The sequence below is a fragment of the Hypanus sabinus genome, chromosome 10, assembly GCF_030144855.1.
Source record: "Hypanus sabinus isolate sHypSab1 chromosome 10, sHypSab1.hap1, whole genome shotgun sequence".
NCBI classification, from domain to species: domain Eukaryota; kingdom Metazoa; phylum Chordata; class Chondrichthyes; order Myliobatiformes; family Dasyatidae; genus Hypanus; species Hypanus sabinus.
Genome location: NC_082715.1, coordinates 26,265,138 through 26,290,656, shown reverse-complemented (window position 1 = coordinate 26,290,656; position 25,519 = coordinate 26,265,138). Strand labels below are relative to the sequence as shown.

Below are 25,519 nucleotides of genomic sequence, written 5' to 3'. Positions count from 1 at the left end.
TAGATTTTATTAAGCATATTTTTAATATCTTAATCTGTAGTGGACTGGAACAAACGATGAAAATGCGTTGCTACTGATTGTTATCCATTTAACCACCATGAGAAACATAAATGGATAGCAGCCAAAACAGTATTAGGCCCAGCCTTGTTCCCCAGTGCATAATATTACATGGTAATTCATGAGTTCACACTGCAAGAATGTCTTCTTTCTTGAACTGAACTACAAGTAGCCAAAGATTTGTACCCAAATGTCAGCCAGCACATTTCAGACCTGCTGCGAGATTAAGATTTTAAAGATATATTTGTTTCCCCCAAGATAGCCGGTGATATCTCCGAACACTAGCTGAACCTGTATTCTGCCTCAAATTCCACAGTGAACATAAAAACATTTGAGGCCCTCTATTGGTTGAGGTTATGTCAGCCATGGATGCTGCACCATAGCTGGCCAGGGCAATGCACCAAGAAGAGCAAGAAGGCTCTCACACAGCTGATGGCTCATAGAAGGCTCTCCCTCTCCCACAGCTGACGGGTCCAAAGGAACAGCTAAGGCCAATACAGTCTGGCATCACTGGCGTCTCAGGGGTTGCCAGCCAGTGTTGGACAAAATGTAGGACTGCCTCAAGGATTCCAGCTCTGGATTTTTCCACTCAGGTTTTACTCCCAAAACCTTCTCCATGAGTGAATATAGCCACAAGGTGGTGGAGGTTTGAGATCAAGGTTTTCCTTCTCGCAGATGAGCTGCCAACCAGAGCTGACGAGCCAGATCTGTCCAGAGCGTTGTGAGCCAGTAATCCAGCTTTGCCCCTCCTCCTGTCAGAAACTCTTCCAACTGGCTTAGTTACTAAGCTACACGTGAAGGCCAGGAGCTAGACTTGCGTTTCAGAGGCTATTTGAGATACACGCCATTGAGAGCATTTAATAATCAGTGGGGTCTGTTTCCCATTACAACACCCAGCTATAACAACCTTAAGGAACCTTATAAAGACATATTAAGTAGGATTTCCACAGTTGGCAGATACATGTAAAGCTACATAACTAAAATGAAATGTTTGCTCTATGAAAGGTAGAAACTAAGTTCTTCCTCCAAAGTCAACTTGTTTGTATTTTATCCGACCCAAATTGAAGATTTGTCAGGGAATGTGGATGCCATGGGCAGCAATACTATTAATGGCCATCCCTAATTTCTCCCAATTGGTAAAGGGAGTTAAGAACCATTGTTGAAATGAGTTATGATGGTGGATTTCCATCCACCCCCTGAATACCTTTAGAGTCTGAAGTTTTCTTTTCCCAGCAGTCTAGTATTTTCATAGCTATCATTACTGAGACAAGATTTATTTTTAAATGTTAAGTTTATTTAATTGCTTGAACTTAATTTCCCCAACTGTTATGGTGGGATTTGAACTCACTTCTATAGACATATAGTCAGTCCTCTGGATGAACATATTCATCAAGCCTGTGGATGCTAGTCCAATTACTTCACCAGTGTGCTGCCATTCCCTAGTTGTTCAATCTCCACGTTACTACACAGAATATATATAGCGGAGAAACAGATCATTCAGTCCAACCAGACCATTCCAGTGTTTATGCCTCTCCTGAGCCTCCTCCTATCCAAATTTATCAATATAATACTCAATTCCCTTCTCCCACATCTGCCAGCATGGATGCATTTTGGCGCAGGCTTAACTATTCACTTCAATCACTCTGGTAGACAGAGTTCCACATTCTCATTAATCTAATAAAAAAAAGCTTCTCCTGAAATTCCTATTGTATTTAGTGATAAATGACTTACAATGACAACTTCCAGTTATGTGGAAACATGCCCGTTGAGCCCATTCTATTTAAACCTTTCTTACTTTTAAAGTTGGGTTACCCCTTCAGTCTTCTTCCTCCCACCCCCCAAAAAAAAATGCCACCTGCTCAGTCTTAATGTCAGTGTCCTTGTATTTATGATCAACTTTTTCTGCACTCCCTCCATTGTTTCTAATTCATTATTCTAACATGGCAACCAGAACGGTATACAGTACTGGAAATGTAGTCTGTGTGCTTACCGTTTTAGCATTAATTCACAACTGTTCAATTCCGTTCCATGGAAATACATTGAGAGCTTTGTACTTTTATTACAGTAGGCTTGCTAACCTGGGAATTAACTACTAGTGCCCAGTGTTTCTGTTCTCCATGATCCTTTCATTCCCCTACTTAATTCTTCCCATCAAAATGAACTACCTCATGTTTACATTGATCTTTGTTTGCCAAAAAAAAAATGCCTTTTCTGCCCTTTCATTGTATTTTTCTGTGCTCGTTTTTATGATCTGGGAGTCAGCATTTAGTTTCAAGGTCCCAGTTAACTTTGAGCACATGGTAATGTGTCATGACGCTCTCATTCTAGTGAAGGCCATCCCATTGAGCAGTTAGGCAAGGAGTTCCCAAATTTCACCCACTGACAATGAAGGACTATTTCCAATACAGAATAGAGTGGGGCATCGAGGGAATCCTGCAAGTGATAGTATTCTCAGGCACCTACTACCCTTCCTTTTGGTGGTAGAGGCTAAACAAGTAACTGCAATACGTGTTGTAAATGGTACAGCCATCTTGCATCACTGGTGGAAGGAATGAAATGTTAAGCAAGGATGTAATGCTGAGACTTTACAAGGTACTGGCGAAGCCTCACTTCGGGTACTGAGAGCAGTTTTGGGCTTCTTACCCAAGAAAGTATGTGCCGACATTGGAGAGGGTTCAGAGCTGGTGCACGAGAATGATTGTGGGAATGAAAGGGTGATTGTATGAAGAATGTTTGATGGCTCTGTGTGGTGAACTATGTATACCTGTCTAGACACGCCCCTCTGCTGACTTCTCCTGTGGTACCCCTGTATAAAGGCGATTGGGGCACTGCTCCTCCCTCAGTCTCCAAGATGTTGTGCTCCCTTTTTGCTGCTAATAAAAGCCCATCGCTCACTTCCAGTCTCCGAGAGTTATTGATGGTGCATCACTCTGGGCCTATACTCACTAGAATTTAGAAGAATGGGGTGGGGGAAATCTCACTGAAACCTACCGAACTTTGAAATGCCTAAATAGAGTGGATGGGGAGAGGATGGTTTCTATAGTGGATAGTCCAGGAGCAGCCTCAGAATTAAGGGATGCCAATTTAGAAAAGAGATATAGAGGAATTTCTTTAGCTAGAGGGCAGTGAATGTGTGGAATTTGTTGCCACGGGCAGCTGTAGAGGCTAGGCCTTTGAGCGTACAAGGCAGAGATAGATAGATTTTTGATTAGTCACGGTGTGAAAGGTTACGGGGAGATGACAGGAGATTAGGGCTGAGAGCAAAAATGGATTAGCCATAATGGAGTGGTGCAGCAGACTCAATGGGCTGAATGGCCCAAGTCTGCACTTGTTTCTATGGATGATGGCATGCCAGTCAAGCAGGCTTCCTTGACTGAGATGATTCAAGCTTCTTGACAACTGGCAGGTGGTGAATATTCATTTGTGTTCCTCATCAGTGTCCTTTAGATGACAGAAAGGCCTTTGTGTTAGAAGGTGTCACTTAGCCTCTGATTTGCTGCTGTAGTTGGATTCTTTATACAGCTAACCCAGATGAATTTCTAATCAAAGATAACTCCCAGATGGGGAGCTAAGACCACCAAATGTGGAGAGTACATAATTTTTTAAAAACCCCCGTCATCGGAGATGGTGTGCCTGCCACTTAGGCTGTACATATTAGTTGTCACTTGTCAGTTCATTCCTGAATGTTGACTGAATGCAGGCATGGACTGTTGCATTTGCTGGAGAGTTGCGAATGAAATTCGGCTTTGTGCGCAAGCATCCTCTCTTCTGATTGCAAACTTGTACATGGAGATGGAGCAGAATGTGGCCATGCAGCAAGAAGGATACAGGGAGTAGAGTGGGAGGTTGAGGACACAACCTTGTGGAACACCAGTGTTTACAATAACAGTGGTGGAGGTGTTATTGCCCATCTTTACTGATGCTCAGATTTGGAGCTTTTCTGGATTTTCCGCACCAGAAATATCATTTCCTATCAATTCAATTGAACTTTTTTTCCAATTTTGCAGGCTTCAAATTTGAAAGAATGAGGTGTGATATAATTCAGTACTAAAAAAAACAATACTCGATCTTCACAAGTTAACTATTTGTCAAGGCCCAGGCCCTGCACAAATCAAATGGGTTCATTTTTCAGATGCACTGTTCCTGATGATTGTCTGCAGCAAATTTACTGAAATTTATCATATAGATAACTCCATAATCACATAATTTTCCCTCACACCCCTCTATAAAGGATTGCCATTTGTAATTTCCCGAATCAATTTTTCTATGTGAAGTACTCATTGGAAATAATAACATATTTCTGGGGTTCACTCTCAAAAAATACATTTCCCAAAGATAATACATGCTTTTCAGATGGAAAGAGAACCAAAGGTAAGGTAGGTTGGTCAGAAAGTGATAATTACCAAGTCAAGAAATGACAATGATAATTATAGAAATATTTTTCTGCACACACTTTATCGATGAAGGATTAAAATGTAAGCTGGAAACTGCTGAAGCAAACCCGCTGCATTGTTATTTCAGTTCTCAATAACTGATAGAATCCAACAAGTTGTTTAGTGAAATACACAGAAATATGGTGATTACAGAACCATCTGACATCTTGTCTTATGATCCAGTTGCCTGCCTGATCTGGCACCCGGACATCTTAACAGATGCAAAACTTCAGGCAAAGTATCCTGAGCTATCCAATGTACACTGACAAAGCAGGCAATGCTATTTAAATTATCTACACTTAAAAGCTCAAGAAGAAAGGACAGCAATAATTTTATTCACTGGTAATTAATCTGCCGAGCCTCAGTGAATGCTTTACATTAATATGTAAGAAATTTAGAGAAGTCATGTACGTCTGACTTCATTCTACTCTTGTTCTCATCTTGCTTGGATTCAGATCCAGATGCCAAAGTTACACTACTTGTATGTTATTTAAATGTTATGGTATTTATTACACTAAACCCAATTCCAAGACAGATTAAGTGTTTATGCTCAAGTACGTAATTGAAAGTGACATATGTGTATTTACATCCGTTCGATATATTCACGAACAGCTGTACAATCCAGCAGTCAAATAATGCATAAAGACATTAATGTGGAGTGGGTGCACCAAATTGGTGTTAAGTCCTATGTAATATTATTGTCAAATATTAAAATGTAACAGAATATGCTTTAATCCCAATGCCATATTTTCATTGAACAATTCCGAAAAATACACTGCATTGGCAAACTGTCAAAAGCTGATTCGCATTAGTTTGACACCATGTATGTATTTGAATGTTTGGTCAGTACAATTACTTACCTTTTTGGACAAATTTCTTATTAATTAGTAACAGCGCTATAATATTTAACCAGGTAACATTCATTTTTACTTTCCACAGATTAAAATAACCAAGCCATTAATGATTGTTAATTAAGGTTTAAGCAAAGTTAACTCATACAAAACTACTAAAACTTCTTAAAGAATTGAAGTATTGCATATAATAAATTCAATTATGGACTTTTTTTTCAGTTTAGTACAACATTGGCAAACATATATTCGCAATTATTATTGTAATCACCGGAAGACAAATTCAAGTTTGATTGCAAGTTGAATGGTAACTTGAACATTAGCCACTCAGTTTCCTCTTGACATTCATTTCCATTTAATTCAAAATGGTAATATTTACCAGTAAAAGAAACACAAAAAATATTGCAGATGTCATATGGAAAAAAAACAACGCACTTGGAAAGCTCTACAGGCCCACCAGGATCATACGGAATAGGAGATTTTTTTGCCTTACAGTTGCAAAAGCACCAACCAAATCTGGAAAATAATTCAAACTCACTGGAATATTCTATTATTATCTTGTAGATTTGGTGCTCCAGGTCTTACACAAGGGATAATATTCTTGTTTTCTTCAGCCACATAGAGAAGGCAATGGGGGTTCACGGTAATGATTTACCCCAATGGCAAAACGCACAATGACGCTTCTAGGATAACGGCAGTTAGATTTGTCTCCTTCCTTGACGATGGTCACAGCTACTGCCCACACATTTATTGGAGTCACCTGGCATGTCCCTTTCTTCCAAGAAGTGCAAATGAAGTTGTGAATTAATGACTGAAGCTCCCCTCAGGCGGGCCATAGATAGAATGTTCCCAAGGGCAACCCACCAATTAGCATCCAGAGACCCGGCTTCGTCTTGACCTTGGGCAGAGGCTGTGACCACAACAGTTTCCGTGGGGTGCACCAGTTTGTTTGCACGTGGCAAATTGGTTACACTGAGCTACAAAACAAAATCCAAAGGGGAGCTGACGGTCATGTGAGAGAATTTGTTATCGGCAAACATGGAGCAGGGAAATAGAACAAACTGAACAACTCCTCTGGGATCATGTATAAATTTGACAGACCGAAATGTTTCCCACTCATAAGCAGCAAAGAAAGGTCTTCATGTTTCTTGTGCTGGCACATAACCTTTCCATTGCAGAGGCAAGGGTGGACACAGTAGTTTGCTGTGTAATGGAGTCAAAGATGTCCATGTTGAGGTTACAGAGATCTAACTGGGATAATGTGTTCAATGGGAATACACTGCATAGCCTCAACAGATCATAAGAAATAATCATAATATATCATAAGAAAAGAAATGAAATATGAAACCATCATTTCTCCTCTTGCGAGAGGGTTGTCAGGTTGTCTGTAAGATGCTGAGAAGAGAAATCTTTGAAAGGCACTTGAAACTTTCAACATAGACTTCATGTCAAAATGCCTGTTGCTGCTGTTATTTAAGGGCTGGAATAATTAAGGTAAGGAATACTAGAACAAATGCAGAAATATATTGCTGAAAACATATAAATAACAATTTTTTTTAAATGGAAATCTGAAGTAAAAACCAAATGCTGAAGGGCTCAGCAGATTAGGCAGCATCTGTGCAAAGATAAACAGGGTTATCACATACCATCTAAGAACTTCTTTAGAACAATCTTTGTATGAAGCATCTTCATCTTGAAACATTAACTCTGTTTTGATCCACATATGATCCGTGACCTTGTTGATATTTTGTACAAGACACTAATCATTCAGCAAGAGGACTGTGCCGTGTTCTGATCACAACACAACCAGACACGTTTTCAGCTACAGCTATGAATGGATACCATCTAGGCTGGGGTTGCTTTCTTTGGACTCCAGGGAGATTAGTTTGAAGTGCATAATATTATTTGCTTTTGCAGAGTTGACAAGCAGCAGACAGAACATTTATCCAGTAGAAGGACCAACCTAGAGCAAAAAATATTCAATGAAGATGCAAACTCAGCCAGCTCCTTCATAGGGGACTAGCCTTCCCAGCATCAATGATATATTTAAAAGGCAATGCCACAAAAAGGCTGTACCCATCATTAAGGATCCCATTACCTATGACATGCCTTCTTCTCATTGCTGTCATCCTGAAGACACATTTAACATTTTTGAACAATTTCTTCCCTTCTGCATGATTTCTGAATGTACAATAAACCCATATGCACCACCTTTTATTGCTCTTTTTATATTACTTAATTTAGTTTTATATATACACTTTCTCTTACATAATTTAGTTTTTTTATAACGTATTGCACTGTATTTTTGCCGCAAAACAATAAATTTCATGACATGTGCCATTGATATTAAACCTGATTCTGAGTTCTCTAGCAGAAGGATAAATCCAGATGAACTCTTTAAGAACTATAAAAACTGGAGGGCCATGGGCGAAGAGCTGGAATGAGATAACCCTAAAGTCCATTTTGACCAGTATGTAAACCACAGATGAAATTATCTTCATCTGCATAGAAAATTTATGAAATATTTCAGGACTCATGCATGTACTTTGCACATTTAAATGGCTGCTTTCTACACTATGTCAGGGGGTGGAGGGTGGGGGAAGTATATTTGGATGAATCACCACCTGAAGAAAGAAACTTGATGTTTCCAAACAGAGGCTGCTGCAGGAAAGCCACCATTAAAGACCTCCACCTTCCACTCTTCTCACCGTTGCCATCCGGAATAAGATACAAGAGCCTCTGGACCCACATCAGCAGGTTCAGGAACAGTTATTACACAACAGCCATCAGGCTCTTGAAACCCCCTCACTGAACTGTTCCCACAATATATGGCTTCACTTTCAAGGAACTTTTGCCTCATATTCAAAGTTAATTTATTATCAAAACACATATATGTCACTATTAACAAACCCTGAGATTTATTTTGTCTTGTGGCATACTCAATAAATCCATAGAATAATAACCACGATAGAATCAATCACTGCACCAATTTGTGCATTCAAGCAGTGTGCAAAAGATAACAAACTGTAAATACAGAAAGACAGAATAATAATAAGTAAGAGATTAATATTAAGAACATGAGGTGAATATTCCCTGAAAGTGAATCCACAGTTTGTGGAAATATTTCAATGATGGGGCAAGTGAAGTTGAGAGAAGTTATCCCCTTTGGTTCAAGAGCCTGAAGGGTGTAATAACTGTTCTGAACCTAGTGGGGTGAGGCCTGAGGCTCCTACACCTCTGATGGCAGCACCAAAAAGAGAATGAAATTGTATGGCAGGGTTCTCTGATGGTAGATGATGCTTTCCCGCAATAGTGTTTCATGTAAATGTGCTCAATGATGCGCAGAGCTTTATCCATGATGAACTGGGTAAGGGCTTATGGATCTCTGGTTTCCTTTTTCTGAAGAAAATAGTCTCCTCATTGGTCTTGCAGATATTGAATAACAGAAGTTGTTGTAGCTCCACTCTGCCAGATTTTCAATCTACCTCCTATATGCCGATTCATCGTCACCTGTGATTGGACGACATCGGCAAACTTGAATATAGCTCTGGAGCAGTGCTTGCCCACACAGTCATAAATGTAGAGGGATTAGAGCAGGGGGCTAAGCACATAGCCTTGAGGTGCATCTGTGCCGATGGAGATTGCAGAGAAGATGCTGCTGCCAATCTGAACTGACTGGGGTCTGCAAGTGAGGAAATCGGGAATTCAATTGCACGGGGAGGTCTTGCGGCCAACGTCTTGAAGCTTATTGATTAGTTTTGAGGGAATTATGGTATTGAATGCTGAGCTGTAGTCAATAAAGAGCATCCTGATGTATGCCTCGTCTGACATCTTCCTCAGATAGATTGCTTATTTATTTAATATTTCTTTATTCTTTCCCCTTTTATATTTGAACAATTTGCCTGTTTGTGCTCTTGGATGCGGTCTTCCATTGATCCTCTGTATTTCTTGTGTATGCCCGCAAGAAAACAAATCTCAGGATTGTATATGGTGACATACCTGCACTTTGAAAATAAATTCCCTTTGAGCAGTTAACTGAAAATAGTACCTTGGCTACTGTAGTCACACTACAACACAGCCAGTGTCAGCTTGGCAGGCTGGAGCCCTCTCCCCTGAACCATTCAGTTCTATACAGCAATCTTCGTTATCTACTAAAATAGTGCAGGTCATCCACAAGGATTTGATTGAATGATGACACAATACACTTTCTGATACTTATTACCAAAGCTCAGTCTAAAATTCTTTATACACCTTTGACAAAACTAACTAAGAAACTGGAAAATGTTTTCTGATGTTTTTTCTTGATGGCAAAATAAGACTAGGTAATGTAGATTTCAAAACCAAACAGACAACTCCTTATGGAGAAGGGGCTCACCAAGGCAGAAACCACGAAAGGATGGTTATTACAAATCAGGAACCAGTCTTAACATTTTTGAACTATTTTTACTGTGCCCATGATCTGTTTTTTTAAATCAATTATGCTATTGTCTGCACTGTTGAAACTATATGTTAACTATAATTATATGGTTTTGTGCAGGTCTTGTAACTTTAGTTTTTGGTTTGTTGCGTGCTAGAGTTGGTCTCCTGACTTGGTGTTTCTGGGTAGTCTTGTTTTGTCTGCTGGGTTTGGAGCTCCTTTCCAGGAACGCACTAAGATGGTAGCTCGATATTAATACGCAGCAGCCTCTCCGGACTCTGGATTTGGGGATTGCCAAACGTCATGCGGATTTTCTGGTGTAGTCTGTTTTGTCATGTGCTTTAGTGATAACATTCTGGAGGAGCATTTTTTAACTGCATTACATTTGTTGTTTCGAAATGACAATGAACTGAAACTGAACTGAACTGAATATTTGCTGGTTAAAGAAATAAATTGGCTTTGTGGCAAAAGAGAATGGATTATCGCAGCAGGTCAAACCCCCTCTGTGGAGGAAAAAAGAGTAAGTCATCGTTTCTGGTTGTGACACTGCATCAGGACTGTGCAAACACGGAAATGGTTGTTAGTATATTGCAGCATGTAGGGCATGCAAGAGTGATACATGGAACCAGATGTGAAGGGAGGGAAACAGGACAGAGACTGGCTGGTAATAGATCGAACCAGTCCAGTGTTTGGCCTCTTTGTAGTAATGTCAAGGCCAAGCACAAATTAGAAGACCACCTACAGGAAAGGTGTAAATAAGTTTGAAAGAGTGGGAAAAATTTACAAAGATGTTGCCGTCTAGAGTACTGGAGATTTCAGAAAAGATTGAATAGGTTAGGATTTTATGTTCAATCTCTTCCCACCTATGTTTGTGACACTTCTCATGCTTTGAATTTTTTCAATGATTTTAAGTTCCCTGGCCCCCACTGTCTTATTTTCACCATGGACGTCCAGTCCCTATATACCGCCATCTCCCACCGAGATGGTCTCGAAGCTCTTCACTTTTTTTTGGATTCCAGACCAAACCAATTCCCCTCTACCACCACTCTCCTCTGTCTAGTGGAATTAGTTCTTATTCTCAATAATTTCTCCTTTGGCTCCTCCCACTTCCTCCAAACCAAGGGTGTAGCCATGGGCACCCATATGGGTCCCAGTTATGCCTGCCTTTTTGTTGGCTTTGTGGAACAGTCCATGTTCCAAGTCTATACCGGTATCCATCCCCCTCTTTTCCTTTGCTACATCGACGACTGCATTGGCGCTGCCGCTTGCACGCATGCTGAGCTCATCGACTTCATTAACTTTGCCTCCAACTTCCACCCTGCCCTCAAATTTACCTGGTCCATTTTTGACACCTCCCTCCCCTTTCTTTATCTTTCTGTCTCCATCTCTGGAGACAGCCTATCTACTACAAGCCGACAGACTCTCACAGATACCTGGACTATTCCTCTTCCCACCCTGTCTCTTGCAAAAAGGCTATCCCCTTCTCACAATTCCCCCGTCTCTGCCGCATCTGCTCTCAGGATGAGGCTTTTCATTCCACAAAGGGGCTTCCCTTCATCCATCATCAACTCTGCTCTCAAATGCATCTCTCCCATTTCCCGCACATCTACCCTCACCCCATCCACCCACTACCCCACTCAGGATAGGGTTCCCCTTGTCCTTACCTACCACCCCACCAGCTTCCAGGTCCAACATATAATTCTCCGTAACTTCCGCCACCTCCAACAGGAACCCACTACCAAGCACATCTTTCCCTCCCTCCCTCTTTCTGCTTTCCACAGGGATCACTCCCTACGCGATTCCCTTGTCCACTCGTCCCCCCCATCCCTTCCCACCGATCTCCCTCCTGGCACTTATCCTTGTAAACAGAACAAGTGCTACACCTGCCCTTACACTTCCTCCCTCACCACCATTCAGGGCCACAGACAGTCCTTCCAGGTGAGGCAACACTTCACCTGTGAGTCGGCTGGTGTGGTATACTGTGTCCGGTGCTCCCGGTGTGGCCTTTTATACATTGGTGAGACCCAACGCAGACTGGGAGATCGTTTCGCTGAACACCTACGCTCGGTCCACCAGAAAAGCAGGATCTCCCAGTGGCCACGCATTTTAATTCCACGTCCCATTCCCATTCTGATATGTCTACCCATGGCCTCCTCTATTGTCCAAATGAATCCAAACTCAGGTTGGAGGAACAACACCTTATATACCGGCTGGGTAGCCTCCAACCTGATGGCATGAACATTGACATCTCTAACTTCTGTTAATGCCCCTCCTCCCCTTTTTACCCCATTCCTGACATATTTAGTTGTTTGCCTCTCCATCTCCATCTCCCTCTGGTGCTCCCCCCCCCCTTTCTTTCTCCCGAGGCCTCCCGTTCCATGATCCTTTCCCTTCTCCAGCTCTGTATCACTTTCGCCAATCACCTTTCCAGCTCTTAGCTTCATCCCACCCCCTCCGGTCTTCTCCTATCATTTCGCATTTCCCCCTCCCCCCACTACTTTCAAATCTCTTAGTATCTTTCCTTTCAGTTAGTCCTGATGAAGGGTCTCGGCCCGAAACTTTGACAGCGCTTCTCCCTATAGATGCTGCCTGGCCTGCTGTATTCCACCAGCATTTTGTGTGTGTTGTTGTTTGAACTTCCAGCATCTGCAGATTTCCTCATGTTAGGATTTTATTCCTTGGCATGTAGAAGATAGAGAGAATATTTGATAGACGTATACAGAAAAATAAGGGGTAAAGACAGGGTAAATGCCTTTTTCCACTGAGTTTGGATAGGACTACAACAGACCATGGGTTAAGAGTGAAAGGTGAGTAGTTTAAGGGGAACATGAAGGAACTCATGGTCAAGAGAGTGTGGAACAAACTGCCAGCACAAGCGGTGCATGCAAGCTCAATTTCAATAGAACAGAGAAGCTTGGATAGGTAGATGGATGGTAGGGGTATGGAGGCTACGGTCCCGATGCAGGTTGATGGGAGTAGGAATTTTCAATAGTTCGGCATGGACTAGATGGGACATATGACTATCTCATATTCCGCTTTTGCAGTGGTCAGCCCAATGACATGAACATTGAATTTTCCCATTTCAGCTAATCTACACCCACTGTGCATTCCTCCCAATAATTCATCCACTTAATCTTCTCCCCATCGCCTTCATCCCCCCCATTCCTTCATGGTGTTCACTGTGTGCCCAGCTGCAAGAATCTCAATCCTGAATTAATTTAGGGACCTGGTCTCCAGAGGTCTCTGGAGCAGAGAATTCTGAGGCTTCCTGGCCCTCAGCGAGGAAATTTCTCTCTATTTGCCTAAATGGACAATTTACCATCTTGTCCCTCATTCTAAATTCCTTCATGCATCTACCCTGTTAAGCAGCTCTCAGAATCTCCAGCATTTCAAAAAGATTACTTCTCATTTTTAATGAGTTCAGGCTCAATCTGCTCAGGTTTTCAATATAGGACAACCCATTCATCCCAACAATCAGCCTAATGACCATTTCTGAACTGCCTCCAATTCTATACGTGATGCCACAGCTAAACAGTAATGCAACTGTAGACTGACCTACTACAAGACTGAGCTAGTTTTATGCATGTCCCCTTTGGAATAACGACTAGCATTCCATTCCTGCAGGTTAACTTGGCGATTTATATTCAAGAGTTCTCTGTACATCAGCATTCTGTAGTCCCAATCCATCACACAATATTCTGCTTTTCTATTCTTCAAACCAAAATGGATAACCTCACATTTCCCACTACATATTCTGTTTTACCTGTCACATTTCTGTCCACCTACCTCACCAATTTATTTTCCTTTGCAAGCCCTTAGCTTCTTCCTCTCAATTTCAAAGGCAAGGAAGTACATTGAATACTTTGAAATGTATAGCCTTTTGTAAAACAGCTGATTTAGGTATGTTACAATAAACATCAGTGGAATTGGAATATTGCTGTTACATGCACTGGGGCACAGCGAGAAGCTTGTCTTGTATACTGTTCTGTAGATCAATTCATTACACATTGTGCCTTACACAGTAAAACAATACCAGAATACAGAATAAAGTCCAACAGCTGCAGCGAAAGTGCAATGCTGCTAGACATTTTTTTTTACTGGTTCAGTGTTGGGAAAATTTTTAGAATATAGTCAAGGCAGAAGAACTCATCCATACCACTTACAACAACTGAGGCAGGAGTTATAAGAATGGTGCCAACTCTGAGGATGTATCAAAGCCCTACATAATTCTGACTTGGATATATCACACAATTCCTTCATCACTGGGATGATATTATCAAAAACCAGAAAAAACATCTTCAGGTCAAGATAAAGAGAAAACAAAGCAAAGGAAGTATATGCACAATCACATCTGGTTAGGCTCTTCCTGTAGTGGTTGCTATTCATGGTTAATTCCTGATTGTCGTCCTCCTCCTCTTCCTATCCCATGGCTTATGGCAGGTTATCTTCTAGCAGTATACAATATACATGACTCCCAGTTGTTATGTGGTGTACTGTGAAAAATGGTTATTTTCTGGACATTATAGGACACTTGGCAGTGTCTGGTTCAGACACATTTTTCTCAAACGTAATCCTCCAAGAAAGCAACAATTTGCACTGGTTATTGTTACTTAGCCATGGGATTACACAAAACTGATTCAGCACAGTATTCTGTTTTATTCTCTTTAAGATCAATCAGCTTTTTGAATTCTTACTCTGCTAATTCAACCTACAAAATGTATTCGCAGGCAATTAGGTTGTACAAAGGGATATGAGATGAATGGCTATTTGATCTGTTATGATGGGGTTATAAATGCTGCTTCACTGCCTGGTATGGGGGGGGGGGGGAGAGCACTACTGCACAGGACTGAAAGAAACTACAGAAAGTTGTACAGTTAATCAGCTCCATCATGGGTACCAGCTTCCGTAGCATCCAAGACATTGTCAAGGAGCAGTGCCTTAGGAAGATAGTGCCTCATAAGGCGATATCCATTATTAAGGACCCCCATCACCCAGGACATGCCCTCTTCTCATTGCTACCATCAGGAAGGAGGCACAGAAGCCTGAAGGCAAACACTCAATGATTCAGGCACAGCTTCTTCACCTCTGCCATCCGATTCCTAAATGGGCCCTGAACCCATGAACAGTACCTCACTTATATGATTTCTGTTCAGCACTATTATAATCTATTGATGATACATATATATACTTACTATAATTGATTTACTTATTCTTTCTCTTTCTATAGTAACACGTAACGCATTGAACTGCAGCTGCTAAGTTAACAAATTTCACAACACATGCCGGTGATAATAAAATTGATTCTGATAAAGGAGGCCAGGAAAATAGCTACTCTGTTCTTTTAGAAGATTTACTTACAGATATACCGGGATGTCATTCAACCAAAGCACATTGTCACCAACAGGTCAGTCTAGAATACATGGACAAATTTTGCACTAAACTAAACCACAATCTTCAAGGGGCAACGATGGCACAGCTGACTGAGCAAATGCTTAAAATTAGACAAACATAAATCTGCAGCAATGATTAGAGACTCTAGTGGATCACAATAACATCCTTTCATGGCTTTGATGGATTCCAACTGACAGAGGGAGAAGACTTTAATCAAATTCATTGTAAAGGTCTGAAATTAATGTGTATGGAGGTTTCAATCCAGTTCTCAGTGGGTGTTAGTTTACAATGCAAAACCACTCATAATTCAGCCCAAACTTATTCCGAGAAATTTCCAGAATGCTTGGTGCAAAGAATGAAAAATTTGAACTGCTGCAAGATAAAACCATAGCACTTTCTTTAAGATAAATAAAAGAAGCTTTATTCCATTTATTGCCTTGGGCTCAGCATTATCCAGACTTAATATCAGATGCAATGCTATGACATCTAACATTCATGAGTATTGGCTAATTCAAATAACAATCCTAATTATGAAATATTCAATACAGGTCTTAAATCTTGCTTTATTAATTCCAAATGAAAAATGAAAACATTGGATTGCATCTACACAATTCCCCAAAGAGAGCAGGAGAGATAAATATGGTTGCTAAAATTGCAATTAAGGAACTTTTCCTTGTTGTCTGAAGAATAAGTCATAAAGAGCCAACTAAAACACTAGCTGTACAGCCAGTCTGATTGCTGTGTTCACTTCTGGTTACCACCTTTAGAGGGAAATAAGGCACCAGAGAGGTGCAGAAAAGATGTATGTAGATAATGAGCAATTGCAGGGAAGAGAGACTGAAAACGAAATAACTGCAGATGCTGGAAATCTGAAATAAAGAGAATCAATCAAAACTTCATTGTCCTTCTATACCAACTGGGAAAAATTAGAGATAAACAACAGGTTCTACAGTTGCCAAGGAAGTAAACATATTTATTATAAAAATAAATAAGAGAAAGTATTCCAAAGAGCAGAAGGGCGAAGGAATTAAACAACAAAATGGTTAAGAGGAAGAGAATAATTATTTGAAATTACCAGAGAAACAGCAGGAATATCAAAAATATGAAATAGAAATACTACAAAGAACTCAATATTTTGCTTAAAATTAATGAACATCTAATTTTTCAAAAACACTTTTGAAACATTTTTACAATTATTATCTTTTTTTAAAACTTGGGGAATTTATTTGATGCGACGGTTATCCTATTACAAGCAGTGAAAACTTTGATATATATTCTTTCTGGTTTAGAAGTATGATGGCCAGCAGCCGGCACTCTATAGACAGTGCTGTTTGCTTGCAAAGCTATCCCTACAGTAAGAAATGAAGACTGGTTCTTGTTTATGATAAGAAGCTGAGCAAGGAATATTTTTTGGGAGTTTCAACTTACTCAAAAACATCTTTGATCCCTGTGAGGGTCAGCTGCTCTGTTAGAAATCTGAGCTTGGCAAAAAACAGTGAATATCCATCACAGAGGAATGAGGGATAATCCTATTGGAAGATTCAAGATCCTGAGAAGGCATAAGACAATAGATGCTGGGATTTTGGGAAATAAAGTTAATGTTTCAGGTCAAGGATCCTTCTTCAGAACTGGGAAAGACAGAAAACATGTTGGAATTAGTTGCAGAAAGGGTGGAGGGGCATGGTAGTTATGATGGTATGAGGGCCACTTTTTCATTGTGGCTTCTGGTAAAATCTCTTTAGCCTCTTCCCTTCTTACAATCCAGTTAAATCAATGAATCATTCGTACTGCCAATACAGTGCATAACATTTGGAGCTCACAGTACAATCAATTCTACATTGACCAAATCTAGATTGAGCAACCTCTCTTACAGGTTACAAGGGTGATCCTGTACTACCAATACGTTAATTTTATATGGGAACCCACTCCCACTCTGACCTCCTTTATTCATTCCTTATCGTTGGGGCAGGGTGGCAGTGTAGCAGTTAACGTAACACATTGCAGCACCAACGATCATTAGTTAGGTTCAATTCCCGCCACTGTCTGCAAGGAGTCTGTACATTCCACCCATGCTATAAAGGCGTACAGGTAACGGTCAATGCGTTGTGAGCAAACTGAGCTGGTGTTGGTGCCAGAAGAGAGGCAGCACTTGCAGCTGCCTCCAGCACATTTGGACTAACTTGGTCATTGACTCAAATGATGCATTCCACCATTAAGTTTTGATTAGCTCAATTAGACAGCTTGGTTCAATTTACATTTGGCAAAAGAGCTAAAGTTTTATCTTTATCAGAGTTTTATTAGGTTTAATTGAAGCCTAATAAGCCTATGTAAAAAAAATCTCTTGTTCCTATTGGCAACGGACATTCAACAACTTCAGATAACAAGCCTTTCCGCTTTGTACAGTTCTGATGAAAGACTATCAGTTTATAATGCAATTAGATCTTCCCTTCAAGATATTTCCTGTGACCTCTCTTATTTCAGATCTTCTTCAGTTTTATATCTTACATTTCCAGCATTCCCCCCCTCCCACTAACCTTTCTTGTCTGTCCCCATTCATCTCAGGAGGAGTGACTATATGTGATTAACAAGCCTTTGACATATCAAATGGTTCCATCTATTATCAGAGAATGTATACAATATACAACTTGAAATTCTTAGTCTTCACAGACATCTACAGAAAAGAATCCCAAAAGAATGGAAAACAGAAAAATGTCAGAACCCCAAAGTCCTCTCCCCCCACCACCCTCCCCACCCCACTGTGCAACCAGCAGCAAGGCAACTCCCACCCCCTTCAGCAAAAAAAAAGCATGAGCACCCACCACCCACCAAAGCACCCAAAGAGAGACCATGATCTGCAGTAACAAAAACTATTGTTTACCCGGGCTCTCTCTAGCTCACTAACTTTTCCCCAGGATTAGATAGTTCAAAGCTAGTGGGCATGGGCTTGCAATGAGAGGAGAAGTATTTAAAAGGAATCTAAGAGGAAAATCCCCTTTCCAACATGTACACATGCACGTATGGGTGAGGATATGCAATAAACTGCCAGAGCAATCAGTATGGGCAAACATAATTTAAAAGAAAACTGGACAAGTACATGGACAGGTAAGATTTAGAGGGATATAGGCTAAACTTTGACAAATAGTACTAGCTCAGTTAGACAGCTGGGTCGGCATGGACAGGTTGGGCCACAGGACCTTTGTTGCACCGTTGACCCTAGCACCTCTCTTAGCTGGCACAACCACCATTTGCAAAACTCAACCTCCATTCTACCATTCTAACCTCCATTCTAGCTCTTCACTCTTCACTCTTTTCTGCAACTTTAAGTACACATATTTGCATTTTATTTGTAGATAGAGCACGGTAACAAGCCCTACACCATCCAATTACACCCATATGACCAACTGAACTACTGTCCTATAAGTCTTTAGAATATGGAAGGAAACCTGAGCACATGGAGGAAACCCACATGGTCATGAAGTGAACATACAAACTCCTTAAATACAGCGGCAGGAATTCAACGTGGGTTGCTGGGATGGCAATAGTGTTACGCTAACCATTACACTATCAGCTCTGTATTTTCCAGCTGCTGATGAAAAGATATCAACCCAAAATGTTAATTGTGCTTGTAATAGAGTTGCCAAGAATTCAAAGTATATTGTTTCATTTAATGTTTCTGGTTTTCTTTCCTATATTTCCAACAACGATTGACTCAATTATAAAATAAGGTTAAAAATGTTTTACTGTAGGCACCTCTAAGAAGAATATCTGAAAACTCAGTGGAAAAGAATGAATTTTGGGTATGTCAATGACTCGGAGAAGTTGTTGGTGTTCAGTCCCAATGCACAGGTTTCTCCCCCTTTCAACCTCACTCAATTCATTCCTTTAAGAGAGACACCCGAAATGCATTTTGGGCTCCTCCGAGTTCAGCCCACGAATGGAAGCAATCATAGCTTCCAAATGAGCCATGCCATCTCACAAAGAATCTAATACTTTCTAAATTGAGGTGCTTAAATTGAGAAAGCTTCAACACATCTAGAACTTTGAGAAAACTGGTTGTTTTACAGCACACTTCCCTCAAAAGTAGCTCTGAAGCAATATTTGATCACCAGAGACTGCAGTGTTTGAATTACAAGGATGAGTTGGATCAGCTAAGAACTTCTTTCCTTTGAGTGTAGGAAGCTGAGGAGTGACCGTGTAGATGTTCATAAAATCATGACAACCACAGATAGAGTGAATAGCCCAGTCCTTTCCCCAGGGGAGGGGAGAACAAGACTAGTGGGCATAAGTTTAAAGTGAGAAGAGAAGCATTGAAAAGGACCCAAGAGGAAAGTATTCCCCATTAAACTGACAAACGATGGGTCTAAGAAACTAGTGACCATTTCTGAAGCAGTTTTTCCTTTTATTGTTAAATTTACCTGATAATGCAAGTGTCACCATTCATTAGATTTTTCTGAAATGGCATGCCTCTGGCACGCACATCCCTTGGAGAAAAAAATGCTATCCCATTCCAGGAAAGGCTTTGACTCGTCTAGTATTGCTAAAATGACAATCTTCTCTACACTTGGCTTCAGCTAAAATCTCAATGACAGCACTGTTGGGATATGTTGTGCTTTATAATACTGTGTTAACCTCTATTTCCAAGTAATGAATGCAAGGCAGAGAATAATGCACTCAAGTATATAGTACATTTAGAGTGATTGATCAGGGGCAAATTTCTAGGCAAGTGTTCTTTTCCTGCTTTTGTCAGGCACCACAGGATCAAAGAAATTGAGTCTTCTTGGCTGCTCTTTCTCTAGGCTTGTGTCCAACCCATTAACTTTACATTGAGAACTAGCCCCTAATCAATTAGTGCACAATCTTATTATCAAGAACCTGATTGACAATCTGACTCACTTTACTAAAGCATGCACAAGCAAATACTGATATTCTTCATTCAGTTTATAAATTATTAGCAGTATGTTTTCTATTCAGATTGCTATCAAATTGCAGAAGGTCTCCTCACTTAAAACAGAGGGAATTATGACTCATGAGTGTGTTAAGAGTACAATTCACCTGAAGTAGTTTTATAATTTCCAGTCAGCCATGGATTTTCACTCTTGGGGTTTCAGCAGCCAGCACTGATACTAAAATATTCACTGTTTTACAAGTTAAATTAAATTTTAATTATTTAAACAATACAAATTTACTATTGTAAAAATGTAAATTATGGTAGGGCTGTACCACAAGTGTTACAAATAATACAATTCCTGGAAATTAAACATTTTTTCAATTTCCTCACTACACTGATTTTCAATCACATCGTCCTTACAAAAGGAAGACAAGGCCAAGTTGTCCATTTAGCAGGCAGATGTCTAAATCCAACTGTGAAAGCTTAACAATATGTATTCAGCTTCAGAAATCTGCAAATAAGTGTTTAAACAAGCCAGATCAATTTTGAAATTTTAAATTATTCATCATTAAGGAGAGAAAATCACTATCTTTACCTCATCTGAGCTGCATGTATTCCAATCTCAGACTAATTTGATTTATCTGTAATCATCTCCCTATGTGACATGGAAGCCCCTTCATGAACTCCCACTTAAGCAACAATTCCACTTAAAATTGACCTTATTCTGATCTAATTTGCTCCAGCCCCTGTTGAAACCTAACATCGTGAATGGCCACGATGCTTCAATCCAAGATGAGCTCAACACCTTTCATGCACACTTTGAAAAAGAGAATAAAACTACACCTGTGCAAATCCCTGCAGCATCTGGTGACCCTGTGAAGTCTGGACCTGGAGCCACCGTATTTGCTTTGCACAACAGCTCTACAGCAGATACCACCTCACTGGATCAGACTGAAATTTGCTGATGGCACACTTGTTGGGAGAATTTCAGATGGTGACAAGGTGGTGTAAAGGAGTGAGATGGATCAGCTGGTTGAGTGGTGTTGCATTCAATGTCAGATACACCATGGAAATGCTCATGGACTTCAGGGATCAGCAACATTCCTGGGTGTCAACATCTCTGAAGATCTATCCCAGCCCCAACGTATTGTTGCAAATACAAAGCAGGTATGACAGTATTCCATTATGAGCTTGAGCAGACTTGGTAGGTCACCAACAACTCTCACAAATTTCTACAGATGTACTATGGACAGCATTCTAACTGGTTGCATCATCATCTGGTGTAGAAAAACCACTGCACAGGATTGGAAAAAGCTGCAAAAGTTTCACACTCAGCCAGCTCCATCATGGGCAATAGCACCCCCCCCCCCACAACATGGAAGGCATCTTCAAAAGGTGATGTCTCAAACATGCAGCATCCATCATTAAGGACCCCAATCACCCAAGGCATGCCCTCTTCTAACTACCACCATCTTGGAGCAGGTACACAAGCCTGAAGAGACACACTCAAAACAACTTCCCCACCATCTTCAGATTTCTGAATGGACATGAACCAATGCACTCTACCTCACTACTTTTTTTTTGCTCTATTTTGCATTACTTATATACATACACACACATACACACAGTATATCTATATTTCTTATTGTAATCCATCATTTTTAAAATTGTGCACTGCTGCCAGCAAACAAAATATTTCATGGTATATGCCTGTGATATTAAACTTAATTCTGATTCCATCCAAGACTTCAAATGCTAAAATACTTCAGTTCTCTTGTTATTTCCTTAAGGTTCTCCTCAAAGTGTGTGTATGTGAGAAAAACTTAAATTATTATATCAGGTATTTCTTCAGGTAGTTTGGTACCAAATATTGTTTGGTAACATACCTACCTGTCAAATACACAGGAAATATTTTACTATGTGAAAGCACTATCTAATAGTCTCTTGGCCACATACATGTCATTTATTAAACAATTAGATTTTACAAAGATAAACGTAAGGATCTCTCAATAGATTACATTACAAGGCTAATCTCCTCCCATATTTGTAATTTTAATATTTTAATACTTGTTTTCATGATTTGGCCATTGTTTGCATAATCATAATTTATTGCCCATACTGAATTGCTCAAGAATGTTGTGAAGAGCCATCAACTTGAGTCACTGCATCCTTTCTCGTGAAGTTATTCCCAGAGTGCATTTGGAACCAGTGATATAGTCCAAGTCAGACTCGTGTGCACATTGGCAGGGGTATTCCCATTCACATGCTGCTCTTCTTAATAAAATTAATAGCGGTTGTGGGTTTGGGAACTAAGGCCAGGCAAGTAACAGCAGTGGCTGTTGTAGATGGTTCACTCTGTGCACCAGTATTGGGCGGCAGATGGGTACCAACAATTTGATTGCTTTGGTGTTGAGCTTCATGTGAACTGTAGGAGCTGCACTCATCTGGACAGCTGGAATGCTTGTGCTTTAAATCATGCATTCCTGCCTTAGGCCTTTCATTTGATGGAAACGCCTTGTGGTTATCCTCAACCCAACTTTTGATGGTAAGCACCAACATCTGTGTAAGCATTGGAAAAAAAAATCAACATTGCCTAAACATCTCTATCCATGATCAGCACACATCTTTCAATCTGTTCTGGAAGAGCTTAGCAGGGGATTGGGCTTTAGCCAGTTGTCAACATTGTCATGTCAGTTTAAGGCACAGGTTTCCCCTATTAGCTTACCACAGAAAGACATTGGGACAATTCAGGCCAACATAATAGACATTTCACATCCAGAAGAGGTAAATTTGTATGATATCCAGGAAGTGTGAAGAGTGGTCCAAGAATACGAGAAGAGAGTTTTATAAACTTCTTCATTTACACTAAATGTTTGCGCACAACAAACACTTGTGCATTTACAGACCTGCGGTTGCTCACCGTCTATTAAAACTTCAGTGCTGATCTCAGATTCCTGTTCAGAGCTAAACATGCAGACAGAATCTCACACTTCTCAAATCTCACAGAGGCCAAAGGATTTGCTTAATGGCCAAACTTCTGCAAGTTACCATTTAAACTGGACAGATTCATCTCTGCATTGGCACAGACTCAATTCCAACATGAGCTAATCGCATCAGTAACAATATTCTCAGCCAAGTTGTAATAGCAAATTATATTCTTGTAAAACTTTCATATGTTCATAATGATACTTGGATGCAATCATGAAAAGATTGGTGAGAAACTAGGACCCTGTAATAGATATTTTATAGAGGGAGTGTCATTAAAGCCATTGATTTTGTGCAGTATATGCAAATTGATAAGAAGCAAGATCTATTATTGATCATAAATGTTATAATTTCAGGAATGGAATCAAGTAATTAATTGCAACCTACAAGATTTTAAACTTCAATTCTCAAATTCAATTTTAGGTCTGTAAATAAACATCACTACACTATATTCTCAGATACAAATAATCTTAATAAACATACAACAAAATATTTGTATTTTTTTCTACCTTCATCTCTCTCCAACATCTCAATTGTCGACATCTAAATTATCTCAATAAGTTAATGCAAGTTAAATTCAAGAACATAAATCCACATTCTGTTTGATAAATGTTTCTGTTTCACATGTACAGTATTCAAATACACAATACATCAACAGTACATTATTGCAGTCCTAAAGCTTTTATAGACATTTTATGATTAGCTCTTAAGCTTTAACTTAGGAATGAATGTATTTCCCATAGACTTTTTAAAAAAAGCAGACTTAAATTATGACTCCCCGTGACTTTAATGCAATACATCGCACATCAACAGTCTAAACGTCGGTGGGCACATCTCAAAAGTCTTGAGAACTATTAATACCAGCAATGAGTATTTACTAATTTCACTGTCATCTTTCACTTACCTCTCTGTTGACCATGGCTGCAATACCAGCACAACAGAGTGGTCACCACAAACAAAAGCAACGCGAGGGTTTTCATCCTAATGAACTTTTTTTTAATTCTTCTCCTACTTCATTCCCAGAGCTTTTGCTCACTCCAGCTGCAAACTTTCTTCCCGCTGCTCTGCGCTGACTGGAGCCTGCGCCGCGGTGCCGAGCTCACGCACTCCGGCCAAGGAGGTGGCGGAGGGAGAGCCCGCGCCCCCTGGCGGCCAACATAAATCACACCATTCCGTTCGCACGGCAAAGTCAGGACACCTGGCCAAAGACACGGGAGATGCGTGCGTCAGGTAGTTTGCATTTCACAATCGATTGCACTTCAGGTTTTCATGTGTATAGATGCCGGATTCTGTGTTTTTTTTTATTGATTTTCATAGAGAATTTACTTTGTAATACTCTGCGGGGACTCAAACGATGTATTCAGCACTGTTGTCTACAGCACTGTGCAACGAACAGACCTCAGATGGTCAGGATGTACAACATCTCCCCTTCCCCATCATCCTCAACACGGTGCCCCCACCCCCCCGGGCTGCGTACTCAGCCCACTGCTGCACATTCTGTACACACGCGACTGCACGGCCGAACATTTGAGTAATTACATTGTCAAGTTCTCTAATGACACACTAATGATCACCAACAACCATGAGACAGGTTACGGAGAGGAGGTGGAAAAACTGGGGGCCTGGAGCCAAGCACGGAACCTCTTCCTCGAAGTCAACCAGACAAAGGAGATGGTTATTGACTTACTGACACTCACACCCCTCTTTACATTGGAGGCATAGCCGGGGAGGCTGTGAGCAGCCTCAAACTCCCATGAGTGCACATCTTGTGCAACCCCTCATGGTCCCTGAACACGGTGCACACAATCAGGAAAGCTGGGCAACACCTCCACTTTCTGAGGAGGCTGAAGAGAGATGGACTATACTCAGGTCATTCTGCAAGTGCACAGTAAAGAGCATTTTAAGGAGCTGCGTCACTGTATAGAAGGGAAAACAGCACTGTGGCAGGCAGGAGGGCTCGACACATGTAGTCAAAAATGCCCAATGCATCACTGGCACCAGCTTACCCATCATCAAGGACATCCATACAGAAAGGCCCTGGAAAAGGGCCAGTAACATCATGAAGGATTCTACCCTCCCTGCTCATGGACTGCTTGTCCCTCTCCTATCAGGGAGGAGGCTAAACAGCATCCACACCAGGACCACCAGACTCAAAAACAGTTGCTTTCCCCAAGCAGTGAGGCTGATCACACCCCCATCCACTAACTCACCCCTCTAACCTCAACCACCACTACTTTATCATTTCCTGTCAGTCACCATATGAACAGACACTCCTGTGCATAGCCTCACTTTATGGTCATTCAATCTATATATAAGTTATCTCACATATTCATTGTGCTTTTTTATTATTATTGTTGTGTTGTTTATCTAATCGTGGTTTTTGTTTTGTTCTACATTGGATCCTGAGTAACAATTATTCAATTCTCCTTTAGATTTGTGTACAGGAATTGGCATTAAATGATCTTAGTAATCTGATTAAAATAAACTATCCCCCTCTTGC

General features: G+C 40.5%; 1 protein-coding gene across 2 annotated transcripts in view; it reads right to left on the bottom strand.

Moving 5' to 3' along the window:
- The window catches only part of lama2 (laminin, alpha 2), a 364,685-nt gene extending 340,594 nt beyond the window's left edge, over window positions 1-24,091 (bottom strand). Inside the window, exon 1 of one of the 2 annotated variants that reach the window (XM_059981534.1) lies at window positions 23,924-24,091. In XM_059981534.1, the coding sequence (XP_059837517.1) occupies window positions 23,924-23,999 (76 nt within the window). In that variant the 5' untranslated portion in view covers window positions 24,000-24,091. The remainder of the gene's footprint in view (window positions 1-23,923) is intronic. The other variant, XM_059981533.1, reaches the window with a different exon arrangement.
- Window positions 24,092-25,519: the final 1,428 nt, after the last annotated feature.